A 17990-nucleotide genomic window follows, 5' to 3' on the forward strand; every position below is an offset into this window, starting at 1 on the left:
AAATGCTGTAACTCTTTATTTACATACATACATACATACATACATATTTATTTATTTATTTATTTATTTATTTATTTATTTATTTATTTATTTATTTATTTATTTATTTATAAATTGGCTTCCTCCTTAAAAATGGCACAGCTTACAAGAATTAAAAAGACAGTATTTCAGCGAGTCACAATGAGTATACAATACTAAAAGGATTAATGAATACAATACTGAAAAACATTAGCAATACCAAAACACGTTCTATGAAGGAAGGCACAACAATCTGTTTAAAAACCCCCATCAGGCAGCCAGTCACTCAAGTGAAGCTCGCCTCAAGAGAAGAGTCATCACCTGCTTTCAGAAGGACAGCAAGGTTGGGGCCAGCTGCCTGGCCTCCAGTGGGAGGGAGTTCCAGAGTCTGGGAGCAGCCACAGAAAAGACCCTCTCTCGTGTCCTCATGAGATGCACCTGTGAAGGTGACAGGACTGAGAGGAAGGCCTCGCTTGATGACCTTAACAATTGGGCAGGCTTGTAAAGGAAGACGTGCTACTTGAGATAGCTTTGACCCTAGAGGTTTGGGACTTTACAGGTTAGAACCATCACTTCGAATTCTGCCCAGGAATGAATCAGCAGACAGTGGAGTTGTTGTAGCAGGGAGGTTGTGTGATCTCTGTGTCCATCCTTGGTTAGCAATCTGGCTGCTAACGACTATATTTTAATGTGAGCTTTCATGGAGCATCATCCACCTCTTCAGACCCATGAGTTAGAATACAGAGCTTACACCTAAAATATTTATGCCGGACTGTAAGAAAAGATTCCCTAAACTCTCCATTTGGTGTCATCAGCAGACATGGTGTGACTTCCTGACTTCCTTTGACTAAGAGCCAGGTGGACCCAACAAATAAGACCACGAGGGCCTCTTTGTCAGATAGGGAACGAGGTCTTCCGCCAACACAACCATCGGTGCTACCAAGACGCAGAAGGGAAGAATGAGACGGCTAAGAATGTGTTCAGAGTTCTCTGTCTGTCAAGTAGAACATCCCCCAGCAGTCCTTTGGTGTGTATGTGGGGTCCTAATCTTCCTGGGGGACTGATGAAAGAGTAGAACCACAAACACCAGAGATAGCGTTGTTAACAACCATTAACAACCGATGACAATGGGTGGAGAAGGACTACAGAAATGGGATTATCCCTCACCCCCAAGTCCTTTGTCTTTCTAACGAGCCTTTTTAGACCAGGGGGAAGTGAAACCAAAGGTGGAGGAGATATCAAGGATCCTCTACCAACTCTCCTGAGACTGGAGAAGCTCCTTGGATGAGTAGCGAAACATTTCAACCTAATCAGGAAGAAGTTGCCATGACTCCTCTTCCAGATAACCTCAAGTAGATGATTGAGAATCTTCACAGATATACTGGTAACAGTGTTATATATATATATGTATATGTCTATATACACACACACAAATCCAGAGATGAGGAGATGCTTTTGCTTAGCGTGGACAGAAGCAGAGGTCGGCCTCAGGGGGCAGGTTCACGAAGCTGCTGAGCTTTATAGTGAGGTCAATGTGTGCGACCCCCGGAGGATGCTTGACGTGGAAGCTCTGCAGGATGTTGGAAGTGTAGAGGAAGAGTTCCATCCGAGCCAGTCCTTCACCCAGGCAGTTCCTTTTCCCTGTTGTGGAGGGAAGCGAAAAAGAATTTCACAAAGCGCTCCTCAAGACGGCCACAACTTAAAGGGGTCCCTTTTGATTTAGGGCATGGGTGGGAAGATCTGGGGCTCAAATAAAATATTTTCACTTCTGCCCCAAACGGGGAGTCACTGTAGTTTCTTTAAAATTAATAACCCTTCTGATCAACACACACTCTAGAACTCACTGATTACTGTGTTTCCCAAAAAACAAGACAGGGTCTTATATTCATTTTTGCTCCAAAAAACACAGTACGGCTTATTTTCAGGGGATGCTTTACTTTTTTCATGTATAACCATCTACATTTTTTCAAACACAGTTGTGTCATCTTCTTCTGGTTATTGCACAAGGGTGGAAGGTGGGGTTTCACTTTGCCGGGGTTTATTTTTGGGGTACGGCTTATATTATAAGCATTCTGAAAAAATCATACTAGGGCTTATTTTCAGGTTAGGTCTTATTTTCGGGGAAACAGGGTAAATTTAATGCAGTTACCTGTTCCTGTAGTAATATAGCAGGTAGTCACAAAGTTACAGTAGGTTTGTGTTCTCGAAGTCTTTCACGGCTGGGATCCAATGGTTGTTGTGGGTTTTTCGGGCTCTTTGGCCGTGTTCTGGAGGTTTTCCTTCCTAACGTTTCTCCAGTCTCTGTGGCCGGCATCTTCAGAGGACAGGAGTTAGAACTTTGTTTTCTGTTGTAGTGTGTGGGATAGTTGAGTATTTGTAGCTCTTTGATCAGCTTTTTGTCCTTTTCAGGATATTGGGTGATTATGGTGATCAAGGTTTTTTTTTTTTTTGTTATGGGTGTTTGTTGTGAAAAGTGGGAGAGATGATCTGTCACTGTGAGTGATGGGTGTTATTGGCTAATCTTTTGTGTGCAGTGATTACTGGTCCTTGTGGCTGGGTAGAGTTTGTTGACCTTTTTGTAGGCTGTATTTTTCAGTGCTGGGAGCCAGGCTTTGTTTAGACCTTCAGACTTTCACAGTGACAGATCATCTCTCTCCCTTATCACAACAAAACACCCATAACAAAAAACACCCTGATCACAGGAAACACTCCATCTCCTGAAAAGGACAAAAACCCTGATCCCACAGCTACAAATACTCAACCATCCTACACACTACACCAGAACACAGACAGAATTCTAATTCCTGTCCTCTGAAGATGCCGGCCACAGAGACTGGCAAAACGTTAGGAAGAAAAACCTCCAGAACATGGCCAAACAGTCCGAAAAACCCATAGGAACCATTACAATAGGTTAACAAGCAGGAAGAAAGAACAAAAGAATTTTTTTTTTAAAAAAAATAAAGAAAACAAAAACATTGTGGCACCTGAAAGGTTAAATGCTAAGCTGCCATAGCATTTTTGTCTTCTTTAGTTCTTTATGTTTAGTTTGTTTTTATTCTATACACAAGCACACAGTAACACGGCTACCTCTTCCAAAGCAGAAAGTAGTTTTTAAAGGAACGTAGAAATATTTTCTATCCACCATCAGATGCAAACATGACTTTTACAGGGTATTTGGGGGCATTTTTTAAGCTTCAGGAGTGCTTTCAGTTCAATATCTTTCTCTTATCAAAATGACAAGGAAGCCTTCTTACTTTGGCCTTTTCTGTTTTTCTACCTACAGTGATGCTTCGCAAGATGAATGCCTCGCGCAACGAAAAACTTGCAAGACGAAAGCGTTTTGCAATTTTTTTTGGTGACTCGCAAGACAAATTTTTCTATGGCCGTGCTTCGCAAGATGAATCCCCCCCCCATTTTTTTGGTTTTAAATCGCACAACCGTTAGTACCGCGCTTCGCAAGATGAAAATTTCACAATACGACACAACTCGCGGAACAAATTAATTTCGTCTTGCGGGGCATCACTGTATTTGGTGAGGTGCAAATATCAGAAGGGCAATAACACAATGGGCCACTAGAGGGAACTCCAGAAAGCACTTCCTGGTATTTTTCTGGCCTCCTGAAATGACAACACAACCACTTAAAGTAACATAAGGGAGCAGATGGGATGTCCTCTCTGAAAAAAAAAACACAATAACAATGACAACTTGTCAGTTGCAACTGAGTCTTTTGAGCACATCAAAGCAAGGATCTCCACTTTGGTTTTGGGATGAACTGCTGGAGGCCAGGAATGGATTCTCCTTTGCAGGAACAATGTGCTTTTATTACCAGGAAATCTAGGAATGGATGAGGGCCACAAACCCTTTCTATGTGTTGCACAAGGACCTGCTTTGTGGAGTTCTTGCCACCGCTTCCTGGGGCCATTACCTGGAATGTGGCATGTGTCACTTGTCATAGCTGGCCTAGGTCACCTTCCCATCACCCCTGGAGATGGTTGTTTAGAAGGCGAGGACAGGTAAGAAGACGAGGATGACAATGACGGTCGGTTGGAAACAATCAGCCAAGGAACCTTAGCTTCAACATCTGGAAGAGCCTTAGACTCAACTTTCTAAGTGTTCTTTTGAAACCAGGTCAAGAACTTAACCAACAAGACAGCAAAGCAGGACTTCTTACCTGAAGAAAAAGGCATGTCCGCTCCGTTCTTCTTGAAGCTCCCGTTTTCATCCAGGAAATGCCCTGGGTCAAACTTGTAGGGGGTTTTGAATTGCTTGGGATCCCGCAAGGCGGAGCCCAAGACTGAGTAGACAGAGGTGCCCTGTTTGAAGTAAGAGAGGAGTCATCAGGGTGAAAGCTAGCAAGCAACCCATAAGAGTGCTGTCCTCTGAAGATGCCAGCCACAGAGACTGGTGAAACTTTAGGAAGAACAACCTTCAGAACACGGCCAAAGAGCCCGAAAAACCCACAACAACCCATAAGAGTTGATCTTCAAGACGTGTAGGATGGCCTCATTCTTTTGAGCTCTTGGCCTTCCAGGAAAACCATTTCCTGCTTCCTCTATGTACCTTTGGGATGGTAAAGCCTTCCAGTTCCACATCCCTTCTTGTCCGGCGGGCAAGCCCGAAGGGGAGAAGATTCAGCAGTCGCTGAGCTTCATGGATGACGGCTTCTGTGTATGGCATCTCGGGGCGGTCCTTCATGGCTGGCGGCCGTTCTCGTCCTACCACTCGGTCGATCTCCTCGTGGACTTTTGCTAGAAGGGAATTCAAAGAGGGTGTTTTACGTACCATCAGCAGCCTGAGCAAACCACCACACACACAATTTCTCCCTTGCTATGCCTCACCTCCCCCGTCTGGGTTGGGACTGTTGTATGTGAAGAGGGTTATGAAGCCTTTCCTCCCAGGCTGTGGTCCTCATGAAAACCACCCCTCTCTTTCCCATTGCACTACAAACCCTAACAGGGCAGCCACCCTATTGCTCCTGGAAATCTCCCCTGTGGGGCAAACAAGCCATCTGTAATGGCTTTTAGTCTGAACTTTACAGAACCTGTCCAAGACAATGAGCCCTATCATGCACAGAAGGCTCAGATTCTGGGTTGGCTGTTTTGAAATTCAAGCTGAAGTCTGAACCAAAGTCATCATCCTCTATTGATCTCATCCATTTCTATCTTACATCCTCAGCAACATTAAAGCCCGAGGTCTCCACAATGGCCTTGGGCTGTCACAGGATAGTATGCTTTGACATTGTGATACCTCTGATCAAATTTAATATTGCATGCTTCAGATATTATTTGGAAAACGTTTGGTTTGGACACTGAAAAATTGGATCTCAACTTGAGATGGGCTTGAACCCCTGATTCAAGGTTTGTGCCGGTTCGTTTATCAGCCCAAGAGATTTTTGGTGTTTCCCAGGCCTGACTCCTCTGTCAGGCACCCACTCAAAGGCAGTGACCGGAGCAGGTGGGTTAGGGAAGTTGGGGCCGCTGCCGTTGAGTGGGCAGCTGCTGGAGGAGGCACAGCAGGGAAGTGCCAAACACCTGTCGGACCGATAAATGAACCAGCATGAAGTGATGAGCTGGCGGTTTGTGCCCATCTCTAGTCTTAACCTGTGAACTGTTTTCCACCATAAAATAACTAACCCATCCCAATGGTTGTTTGCAGATGTCAGGGAGGGAAAGAAGCGACGTTAATAAGGAATAGGAGAGTTCCCAGACAAATGTATTGGGTGGCTGGCTGAGAAACACAGATTAATGCTTCAACCACCCCCTCAAAGAAATCCAGTCAGTTCAAAGAAAGAGAGAGATGGATCAGTGCTTGACTGGGCAACCTTGGACAGCTTGGTGTTCCGCCAGGACCATGAGGAGGTATCTCAAGGTGGTGCTGGTGGTCTCTGTTCCAGCCGTGAAGAGGTCAACAATGGTAATCATGAGGTTCTCTCTAGTAAATTCTGTCTCTGGGTTGTTCTTCTCCTGGGAATGAAGAGGATAGTGGGGGGAAACCATCCATCACAACAAAATCAAAACACAGTGTTACAACAGCACCTGCTATATTTATCTCGATCTTCCTGTTCCAAGGGAATAGGGCGTTGAAGAGAACAACCTGTGGGTCTGGCCTATGGTGCCTCCATTCTCTGAGTCTTGAGAGTGGAATTCACTTGGGAAGGCTTGCCTGGATCATGGGCTACGGCGTTGCAAGACTTTTGGCCATGACTTGTAACTGGCATGGAGGGCATGCCAATGTCATGCCCGAAGAGGTGATCTTTCGCATTTGCAGTTGAACGTGTATATTAATGTAGGGCTTTAGAGATCGTAAACTTGGAGCGGAGTCCTCCATGTTGTGGATCTCCCACCTCGGTTGATAAATATATCTGGGGACTTTGTTTTTCTTTGCCTTCCAAGAGACATTTGTGTTCTTCCTTGTTTCTACAAGCAACTCCTGCTCTAGTGCTGATGCTAAGAACTTGGGGACTACAAATTGAAGCATCCAGCTGTGTTATATCACTGATGTCATTGGTTTTTTTAAAATGGGATAAAAATAGTTTTGTTAAGTTTGTGTTTACAATACTGATACATATGCGTATTTGTGTAGACACACACACACACACACACACACACACACACACACACACACGGAACCCCATCCACTGCATCTATTTCTCAGCAATCCATGCAGTGAGATAGAAGGTATCATAGTTTTGCATAAAGTGCATCTTTTACGTGAAAAAAATTCAAAATCTGTACAAAAATTAGTCTCTCAAATGCAAAAACTCTAACTGCGGAAAGAAAATTTGCTGTTCTTACGTGAATAAATTCCCTTCTCACTAGTTTTTCTTTTCTTGCACAGGAATGAGGTATGCAATGGTTCACATCCCACATCTGTCCCCTTTCTACCTAGCAGCCTGCTGCTCTTTGCTCAAATAAGATGCACCCCCCCAAAATGTCACTGTGGCTTTCTCTACCCCAGTACATCTTACCTGCTCCATTTTAAGGAGGAAAGAGTCTACAAAATCCCGAGGAACACCTGTGGGATCCAGGGTTTTTTCGTGTTCTTCCACCTTCCGGGCTACAAAGTCCTCTACGTGACTCCATTTTTTGAAAAGAGTTTGATGAGGACCAGGCAAGAAGTCCATCAAATCGGGGATAAAGTAATAGAGCTGAAGAAAAGAGACAGAAAGACAGAAGCTCACAGAGAGAATGCAGTCAAGAGGTGAATCACCTGGAAAATTTTTATGATGAGTTTCAACCTGTTGATTTGAATTGAACCCATTAAGGTTTACAGGGCAGGGCTTTGAAATTGGGCTGATAGATCACCTTCAGCATTTTGTTACCTCTTTTGGGGGCTGAACGTGGTCGATCAGACAAGGGTGCAGATGATCTGAAGCAACCCCAGAGGAAAGCTTCTTCCAACCAGAAATTTCTTGCAAAATGTCCCTCATGACTTAATCCAGGAAAGGGTTTTATGAGGCATCCCTCTGCCCCCCCCCTTCCTAGCAGGAGGTTGTTTGAGAGATATTACACTTTCTGGTGCAATCTCTCAGAGTAGACCACACTAGACTGGCTGGACACAAATCTCGGAGCTCAGAAGAAGTGTCCAGTTAGCTACTGTTAAGACTGTAGGGCCTGTTTTTGTGTAACATACAATAAGGCTTTCTGGATCTGGGCTTTCTGTCTTTCTACCGTGTTGATCCACAGGAATGTGATCCAACAGTCCAGCAATGCCTCCCTTTACACCCCACCTGCGACTCTCAACATGTTCTCCTTTTCTCTTGCACCTTCTTTCTGGAGTCTTCCTTACCTGTCCTGCATAGGAGTTGTCTAGAACAAAGGCTTCTGAGAGAAGCTTCAGCATCCGGATATAGTCCTCATCTTGGTAATCGAACCGGTCTGCAAAGAGGATGTGGCTGATGATGTTGCAGGTAGCGCTGCTGAAAAGGGTGATTGGGTTGAAGGGCCGACCTGGCAAGGAAAGCAAAACACCGATGGAATATTTGGGTGCACCTTCATTTGCCATATTAGGTTAAAAGACAATATTGATGGCCAGAAGCATCTTACTTATCTACACTGGCCAAGATCATCAGGCGAGGCTTTCCTTTCTCTTGTGCCACCTGCACAGGTGTATTTCTTGGGGAGGTGGGGGAGGACCTTCTCTGTCGCTGCTCCCAGACTATGGAACTCCCTCCCACAGGGGACCAGACTGGCATCATCTTTTCTAAACAGTTCCCAAGTGATGGAAAATAATAGGGAAGCAGGAGGGAAGAGTCTCACCTGGTATCGTGTAGGTCTGTTAAATTATTCCAAATCAATGGGAATCTGAGGCCCTGATCACGTGAAGGAAATGTTGTCTTATTCTTCTGATACTCTGCATACATTTGTTGTACTAAATCATGATTGTGTGGTTTATATCCCAGGACAAACCTCTGAAGAACTTTTAATAGTACTAATTTATTTTGTCCTATTGAAATTATTAGGCTGGCTATACTATGATCCCGGTTTATTTTCTCTCTTGCTTCAAGAGGCAATTTAGCACCTTGATTCTATATACTTATACATATATGTATTAAAAATAAAAGTTACTGATTCATTGATACATCAGGAACAAAATTTCCTCTAAAGGAACACCTTATCTGGGCAGACGTGCACACTGGCAGCGGAGCCCTGCCCTGCGTGGCTGAAAATTAGAGGCAATGTTGATTGGGAAAGGATTTCTGTTTAGGAAAATGTTCTCTGTTTCACTGGGTGCTCCATCAAAAATGCATTGCACTTGGGGTATCTGAGCAGCAGTACTAGTGATCACACCCTGAACTGGTGACATTGGCATAACAGGGGTTCAATGTATCTTCAGATAGAAAAAAAAATACTTGCCCCCCCAGTGACATACTTTTACCAATGTATTGATGAATCAGTCACAAAAAAATGACATAAGCTGGATCTTTTTTTTTTTAGGAGAAAGGCTTTGATTCTGAAAAGAAGCTGGGTGTCATGAGTTCAGCTGAAGAAGACTTGGAATCAGAGGGGCTAATTACAGCCGAGGAAAATGCTGGGCAATTAGTATCACAGAAAACTGAATCACCACCAGATTCTCCCCCAGTAGCCAGAGTGAGGGATAAGCTTCGGCAGAGACTCACAACACAGAGGTCTGAGGCTCGCATGAATGTTTCTCACAGGAACATCAGGTCGACCAGCCCAGAGTTTTGACAGGATGGAATGTTTCTAGGAATTAGATGATTATTGCTGCTATATAACTTGTACTCAGAGGTTTGGAAGCTTGTGGAAGCAACAAGTCAATTCCCTGGCTCGTGGCCACACTCCTGCTTATCTTGAACCACCTGAACCTTGCTCTCCTGACCCTTGGCTTTTGGACTCTGACTTCGGAGTAAGGTTTGTGTTTTGTCTTTGACAATTCGTCATCTGTTTTGTCTCTCCTGGACTTCTGACCTTGGACTGGCTTACCGGACATTCGCCTGCTGAATCCCCTGGGAACGTGACAAACTAAGTAGGGGGAAACTAAAGAAAAAGTCTCTCATGTGATCAGGGCCGGAGCCCTGGTCATCAACAGGAACAAATTCGAGGTGCGTATCGGCTCTTAGAAGTAGGTGAAAGTTAGATAAAGTCCCCAAAAGAAAGGAAAGAGAATGGAGTGTTAAAACAAAAGATTTGTTGGACAATAGAAAAGAAAAAGGAAGGAGGAGGAGGAGGAGGAGGAGAAGGGGGAGAATCCTGCACCTTTTGTGGCTCGGAGGGCCTTCATCAGGTACTCTGCCTCCTCCTGGATGTGTTCCTCGATGCTTTTCTTCCCCATTCCAAAATTCCTCATGGTCATGAGGGAGAATCGCCGGATCTGCTGCCAGCGCTGCCCGTTGGACACCAGAACACCTGAAGAAAGCAGGCAGGTAGTGGAGAACGTAGACTGAGCTTCTCTCGCTACAGATAGCAATTAACATTCTGAACTTTAATAATATGCAATAAACGTGGGTTCCTAAGGCAGGGACTCCCAACCTTGGATAAACTGGATGTTCTTAGACTGCAACTCCCAGAAGCCTCCACACTTTGCAATGCTGGCTGGGGTTTCATGGGAGCTGCGGTCCAAGAACATCCGGGAATGACTGCTCTAAATGGAGGTGCATGCCCGCTACACACCTTGTGTTATACAGGGTGGCAAACTGAGTAACAGAAGCATTAACGTGAGGTGGAAGCAGGTGCAATTTCAGTGGATTTAAGAGCAGGAGAGAATTTGTAGAAAGCCACGGCCACAGGTGTGGAAAATGACTTAATGTTGTCAGGTGAAAACCACACAAGGATCTAGGTTCTCTCTATCCGGTGCCACCTTGAGACTTAGCCAGCCATAGGCTAAATGTGTCTTTTTTTTTAATATGAATCATACCGAGTCCGTAGCTCGCCTTATCCGTGGAAGGCATGCGGCCTCGGTCGAGAAAGTCATCCCCATTGTCGATGAGAACCTTCCTCACAGGTTCATAACCATAGGCGATCACAACCCGTTCTGAGCCGAAATACAGCGTGAATACGGGCCCATAGATGTCACTCATCTGGAAAGAGATGTTATTTGTTTTGTTTATTATGTGTCCTTTTTAGGCAACCTTTCTCCCAATGAGAACCAAGTTGACCGAAGCGGTCCCCATCCCAGAACTGGGTCTGACGCCAGATTGAAATGGGTCTAGAGAATCTGCTTCATCCCAGAAATCTTGGAGCTGAGAAACCATCACACGCTCCAATACCTTACCTAGAAATGCAATATTTGAGACTGGCCATTAGTTCTCCGGTAAAGGGGGTCCAGAGGGACTTCCTTATTAATAATCTTATCCCTGCCTCCTTTAGGCATGCTGGGATCCTATCCTGCTGCAAAGAGGCAAGAAAACAACAGAGAGTTTCCTCCACACTCAGATCATCATCATCCTGCCCAGCGCAGAAGATTAGGTCGAGAGTGCCCCCTGCAACCTGTAGCAGGCAGGAGAACATCAAGACCAGGTGGGGCGTAAGCTTTGTGCTGCAGAATTCAGAAGAAGAGCTGAAGAAAAAAAAGTCTCTGCCTATTCTCTCTCTGTCTTCCTGCCTTTGTCTCCAAAGTCCCATGGCACATGGTTTACTCCACCCTTTGCAAGGCCTGGCTTCCTTCCACCTCCTCTCTTGACCTCCTGCAACTTGTCTGCCTCCCAGGCACTCCCACGAACCTCCCTGCCTCCATGTGAGCAACACCAAGTCCAGGAACTTTCGTGAACCTGCTCTTTCCACATGTCTGGTCCATTCCAAAGTTCCCTCTTCTACCCGGTTGCCCCTTCCACCTCCAAGACAGCAGATGTTTCCCTGCTGTAGGGGTCTTTGTGATTGGTCTCAGGGAGGTATAGACTTAATTAGCAGGTCTGATCTCTGAAGAAATTCTATCTCTGGTTGGAAAAGAGGATGACTGGAGGCAGGTTAAGTTTAATGTGTAATTAGACCCCTTTAAAAAAACATGACTTGCGGTTCCACCTCTATACTAGTGATACCAAGAAGAAAATCAGAAAAGCAAGAAAGGAGATCTTCTGATCTCCAGGTGTGCTCAGAAAGTACAGTACCCAGAAATCTTCTGCCTGCAGTGGGCATCAACTCATTCACTCACATGGCCATGTTTCAGTCAATCCTGTCACTCTCTAGATGGAGTGATGAGCAAATGTTTTTGAGCCACCTATGCTATGGTTTCAGACGACTGTTCCTTTTGAAAAATGTCCTCCTGGCAAACTTGTTTATTTCGAAAACACATTGAAGTTCAGATCACAGGCAAAATTTTAGAAAACATGCCATTTTTCAGCCCTGATGATTGAGGGTTTAAATCAGGGGTCTCCAAACTATGGGCCCTGGGGCCACATCTGGCCTGTCTTACCTTTTTATCCGGCTCTGTCCAAATTCTAGGACCTTTCCCATCCCGTCCCCACTTCCCCAACTTCCCTAATTTTAGGATCCCTTCCAGCTTTGCACGTCTCAGGTTAATACTATTGTTGTTGTTTAGTCATTAGGTCGTGTCCGACTCTTTGTGACCCCATGGACCGGAAGCGTGCAGAGCTGGAAGTGATCCTAAAATACTATAATTATTAAGAAACCATCCTCATTGCAACCAGCGTTGGCACAGAGGGAAGCTAAGCCTTAAGAAGTAGGGCTTTCCTCTGGTTTGGGTGTGTATGTATGGGGGGGGGGCATTTACCTTGATAGAAATGACAAGGGCTGCGAAGCCGAGGAGGCAGAAGTTCATGCCAAAAGGGGGCTCCTGTCATCCCTGGGCTGCCGGACATGGATGATGGGAGATGGCGGGCACCGGGTAGGGGTAGGGGTAGAAAGCGACCGGTGCCTCCATGTGCCTTCAACAGAAAGAAATGGCTTCTGGATGGAATGGGTGGAAAGAGGGCTCTTGTGGAAGACGTGAAGTGGAAGGTAAGCAGCTGCAATGAAGAGGGAAGAGAAAGGCTTGTCCCGAGTGGGTCTGGCTTCAACCCTCTCACAGCCACCTTTGGGACGTATGTCAGCCTGCTTTATTGAAGTTGAGAACAAGGGCCGTTTAATTGCAATGAGTGGGAGGGGAAAAAAGATTAACTTTGTTTATCATGGGTCCAGGTTTACTTAAGCAGACAAATGCGTTTTGGGGTAACAATGCTGTGAATTTCTCAAAAAACTTGGAGAAGTAGACAAGAAGCGTGAGGGGGGAAAACAGACAGAAAAGGGATAGGAGAAATTCCTTGTCAATTTTTTTCCGCATTGCAAAGTATTCAACCTATTTTTACAACAAAAAAAAGAAAAGCCCAAAGGGCAGGCAGGGAGATAGAAACCAGTCGGACCGTGGTATCTGCAGGGATAAGGTTTCAAGCCACCACCACCCCCATCCTGGAAATAGTGGATATAAAAACACTCAATACTGTATTGTTCCTGCTTCTTTCTAGTGGCTCTTTCTGGTAATACATTTTAGAAACGTGTGCTTTGTGTGTGGGGGGGGGTGTTAATATTTTCAGGCAGTGGATAAGTGAATACGGTGGTCCTACTGTATAGCAATTGAAAGCCAGCATGCATGGAATACGGGGAAACAAATGGAACATGAAGAATGTCGCAATGGGTCCTCCCTGGCCTTTCAAAAGACGACTTTTCAGAGTTCTGCTGTCTGGCAGAGCCAGTATTTGCTTGTAAACAGCCTTTGAATGCACCCATGGACACTGTGCCGGAGAGCAGAACTCTGAAAAGTCCTCTTTTGAAAACTACAATATCTCAAATCCTGCAGCCGGCATGGCCACACCTCATGCCCTTTGGGAGATTCTGATGTTGTAGTCTGAAAAAAAAAACTGTTTCCCCCCCCACTCCTTTGGACCTTGAAAAGGTGTAAAATATATGATGTGGCCCTCCTACTGAAAAGTTTGGAGACCCCTGGTTTAAAGAAAAGCAACGTCCTCAAACCTTTCTCGTGGGGGAGCAGAAAGAGTACAGCTGAGGTCCTCTCCTTACCTTCCTCAGGCGTTCGGGGAGATTACTTGAGATCACCTGGAGGAGGTTCCCAAGGAACGGCAGAGGTGTTGGGCCCGGAGGCAAGTTCTTCTTCTTGGCCGCAGACATCTTCCATGTCACCAAGAGGGTCAGGCAGATGATCAGGAGAATTGTGGTTCCCCCCAGAAGATCCATCGCAACACAAGCTCCTCTCTGCACCAGAGGAAAGAAGGCGACTCACGGAGCCTCCCTGCCGAGCACTATTTAAAGTCAACAACTGCCAGTTTCCTAAGAACAGAGTCCAATCATCATCTGTTCAAAGAATGCAACCTGACACCAGTGTTTTCGATCTTTGGCACAGCCCCTATGTTCAAACTGGCAAAAGTTCAGTTCTCTGCCGGAACACGTCCTCCACCATCAGTCAGGCAGGGAGATAAGCCAGCAATCCCTTTCTTGGCCAACTGCTGCTGGCTCGGATCCTATTTGGGTATAGAAAAAAAGATTCAATTGTCTTTCTTTGTTTTGCCTGTGTTGTGTGTCCCTTCACACTCATACACACTGAACTTTATTTGTGCTTTTATGGCCGGTGTCCTCCATTTATAACTTCCTTTTAGATCTCTTAGATTCTGTTTCCAGAGTTGTTGTCATGTTAGTCTGGTGAGCATTTTAACAAGAAATGCAAAACAAAAGAAAAGCAAAGCAATATTGTAGCATGGTTGTTGTGGGTTTTTCGGGGTCTTTGGCTGTGTTCTGGAGGTTTTTCTTCCTAATGTTTCGCCAGTCTCTGTGGCCGGCATCTTCAGAGGACAGGAGTTAGAACTCTGTTTGTGTTCTGGTGTAGTGTGTGGGATAGTTGAGTTTGGCTTTTCTTTTTTGTATACTTATTAATCTTTGCCTTAATATTGCCTGTTTGTGTTACATTGTTTGGAGTTTTAAATATTCTCTTTTAATGCTCTTAGCTACTGTTGTATACATTGTTTTAAACTTTCAACATTGTTTTTATTGTTGTAAGCCGCCTTTTCAAGCAGAAAGGTGGGGTAAAAACAAGCAAGCAAGCAAGCAAAGAAGCAAGCAAGTAAGCAAGCGAGCGAGCGAGCGAGCAAACAAGTAATAAAGCAAACAAGCAAACAAGTAAACAAGCAAGCAAACAAGCAAGCAAGCAAACAAGTAATCAAGCAAGCAAGCAAGTAAACGAGCAAGCAAGCATACAAGTAAACAAGCAAGCAAGCAAACAAGTAAACAAGCAAGCAAGCAAGTAAACAAGCAAACAAACAAACAAATCAATCAATAAGAATTAAAAGGCAGTATTTCAGGAGATGTCCGGAAAAGATGGTGCTGCGAAGCTGCTTCAACAGCGTTATGGCAGATGCTGTGGGAAGGATTTAGGCAGTCAGACCTACCCTCCTTTAGGAAAAGAGGGTTTTCCTGGAGCGGTTGCATAGCTTCTTCTTGGACCCCCCCCCCCCTGTGGATAAGACCAAGGGGAATTCACTGGAGTTTGAGCAGCAAGGAGTCGGAAATCTTCCCTCTCCCCATCTCCCATGGGGAGAACCCTCGTGGGAGCCCTAGAGGAGAGACTATTGAGAATAAAAGCGAAGAGGCACGAAGGAATAAAATAAGGGCGAACATCACTTACCAGAAAGTCATTCACTTCTAAAGTGGCAAAAGAGGTGGAGAGGCGAAAGGAGAAGGCAATGAGCCACGTAATCTAGGAGTGAGAAAGTATTGGGTAAAGACGCCACTAAAGAAAAATCATTAAGGTTGGGGGAGAGACTGGAGGAATGCAAAAATAAATTAACTCGTTCTGGGCACCTCAGCAATTTTTGTGTGAACTCAGCACAAGACTGACATCTTACGGACTTTTGAGGAAAGGCACCTCCCTAAAAGAGCAATTTAAGGGCTTTCTGAATTACTGTCTCCAAACTGTTTACTTTAAACTTCGAAACTACAACTGAAGATGGTGACTTAGAGGAGTAAGTCAAAAAGTCGCATAAATCTCTGGTCCAGCCTCCACAGTTAGATATAGAACTCTTGCTAACCAACATTGAGAAGCGGCTAGATAAGAAATCTGGATCCTTGTAAAGCCAACTTAAAAACTTGGAGATTGGGCAAGCTGGCAATATAACAGCTATGCAAGAAACAACTGAACAAGCGAAACAGCAAAATTTGAATGTGCAAGGAAGCTGAAGGAGAAAGGATGGGTAAATGGCTTCAATATTCATCTGAACGGATTTGATTTTTTAGAACTGAAGTCTAAAGAACACTTTCTGAAATTTAGAAATATAGAATAGCCAAAAGGATAAGCTTGAGCAAGAATGGTTTCAGAACCAGCAAAATTTTTACAGTTGGATCAGGAATGGATGGATTTTGGGATAGACGCTGAATATAGTCACGTCACGATTTTAAAAGACTCGTGAACCTTCAGGGGATATTCTTGTACCCTTCGTGAGGAAGAAAATAAGAAACATGGTCTTGCAACGACATTCGGACAGTGAATTCACTCATCTTACAATCGAGAAGCCATCCTTCTGAAAGAAATACAACTCAGGATTTCTCAAAAAAGGAGAAAGGATTATGCTTTCCTCGTTCCAATGTTGAAAGAGAATATCATCCTCTACTAATGGGAAAGCCTGGAAGAGTCAGTTTCAAATATCAGCAGAGGAACTACAGGGTCACTACAACGCCAGAGGCTAAGGACTTTTTGAGAATACTCAAAGGAAAAGATCAAACCCTAAAGTGGGGAGAAAAAGTGGAATCAGATAAGGCAGAGTAGAAGGAAACGAGTCTGGATTTCTCTACTTTACAAACATAGTGGCATAGGACTTCCTCTTGTGGAATATTAGTGGACTGAAATTCTCCAATAAAATGAAAGGCAGCATTTCACCACTTGAGGAAACAGAAATATGACATCATGTGCTTGCTTGACATTATATGCTTGGACCATAAAGAAGGCTGACCGCCAAAGAATGAATGCTTTTGAATTGTGGTGCTGGAGGAGGCTCTTGAGAGTCCCCTGGACTGCAAGGAGAACAAAACTCTCCGTTCTGAAGGAAATCAACCCTGAGTGCTCCCTGGAAGGACAGATCCTGAAGCTGAGGCTCCACTCCTTTGGCCATCTCATGAGAAGAGAAGACTCCCTGGAAAAGACCCTAATGATGGGAAAATGTGAAGGCAAAGAGGAGAAGGGGACGACAGAGGACGAGATGGATGGACAGTGTCATCGAAGCAACCAACATGAATTTGACCCAACTCCGGGAGGCCGTGGAAGACAGGAGGGCCTGGGGTGCTCTGGTCCGTGGGGTCACGAAGAGGCAATTCGAGGAAGGATGGAGAAATGCATGGGAAGATCCAAGGTGTCATAGAGAGAAGAAACCATAAAATTGGACAACCCTCATGAAGCCCTTTTCTTGTTCCCAACCCCTCTTTCCTCCTCCTCCTCCTTTTTTGTATTTTTGTTTCTTCCTTTTTTCGCTCAGTATGTCTTTATTGTATTAGTAAAACCAAATCAAATTAAAAAAAATTAAAAGACAGTATTTTAGTAATGAGGATACAATACTAAAAGGATCAATGAATACAATACCAAAACACAGAAGCAACAGCAAAACACATTCAATGCAATAAGGTACAATCATTCATTAAAAAAAAACCTCACTCAGCCAGCTAGTCAGTCACCCAGGGAAAGCTAGCCTGAAAAGAAAGGTCTTCACCTGCTTGGGGAAGGACAATAAGATGGGGCCAGCCCAGTCTCTGAGATAGCTTGGGTCCTAGATGTTTAGGACTTTATAGGGTGGAACCATCACTTCGAATTCTGCCCAGGAATGAAACGGCAACCAGTGGAGTTGTTGTAGCAGGGAGGTTGTGTGATCTTTGTGTCCATCCTTGGTTAGCAATCTGACTGCTAACGACTATATTTTAATGTCAGCTTTCATGGAGGATCTTTGTCAGATAGGGAACGAGGTCTTCGACCGACACAACCATCGGTTATACCATGTCGCAGAAGGGACGAATGATACGGATAAGAATGTGTTCATAGTTCTCTATCAAGTAGAACATCCCCCAGCAGTCCTTTGGTGTATATGTGGTCCTAATCTTCCCGGGGGACTGATGAAAGATTAGAACCACACACACCAGAGATAGCACTGTTAATGACCATTAACAACCGATGACAATGGGTGGAGAAGGACTGCAGAAGTGGGATTATCCCTCACCCCCAAGTCCTTTGTCTAAGAGGTCTCTATCTGTAAAGTAGAACAGCCCCCAGCAGTCCTTTGGGATCGCTGTGTATTTTGAGAGTAAGAAGGTTTTCACAGAATCTTTCCTAAAAAAATAGCAGCATTCAAGCCAATATTACAGAAGGACCCGGTCCTTTCTAAGAAAGCAGTGAGATGGAAATTTGTCCCAGGATGATGTGAAGTTTTCCATACAGCATCCTGGCAGTTTGTTTTGGGTGAAATCGTTGTTGTCCCTAATGCTGAAAAGTTTCATTATCCTGAGAAGGTGACTTGTAAGTGACGGCACAATACA

General features: G+C 44.6%; 1 protein-coding gene across 1 annotated transcript; it reads right to left on the reverse strand.

The window, feature by feature from the left end:
- On the reverse strand, positions 1-15251 carry LOC140708027 (cytochrome P450 2C5). Its single transcript, XM_078378390.1, has 10 exons — positions 15103-15251; positions 13488-13945; positions 10393-10555; positions 9735-9884; positions 7807-7967; positions 6986-7165; positions 5840-5981; positions 4579-4766; positions 4190-4331; positions 1-1659 (listed from the first exon to the last, which is right to left on the reverse strand). The coding sequence occupies exons 2-10, from the start codon at positions 13659-13661 to the stop codon at positions 1478-1480; spliced, it is 1482 nt and encodes a 493-aa protein (XP_078234516.1). The 5' UTR covers positions 13662-13945; positions 15103-15251; the 3' UTR covers positions 1-1477.
- Positions 15252-17990: the final 2739 nt, after the last annotated feature.

Source organism: Pogona vitticeps, chromosome 6 (assembly GCF_051106095.1).
Source record: "Pogona vitticeps strain Pit_001003342236 chromosome 6, PviZW2.1, whole genome shotgun sequence".
Taxonomy (NCBI): Eukaryota; Metazoa; Chordata; class Lepidosauria; order Squamata; family Agamidae; genus Pogona; species Pogona vitticeps.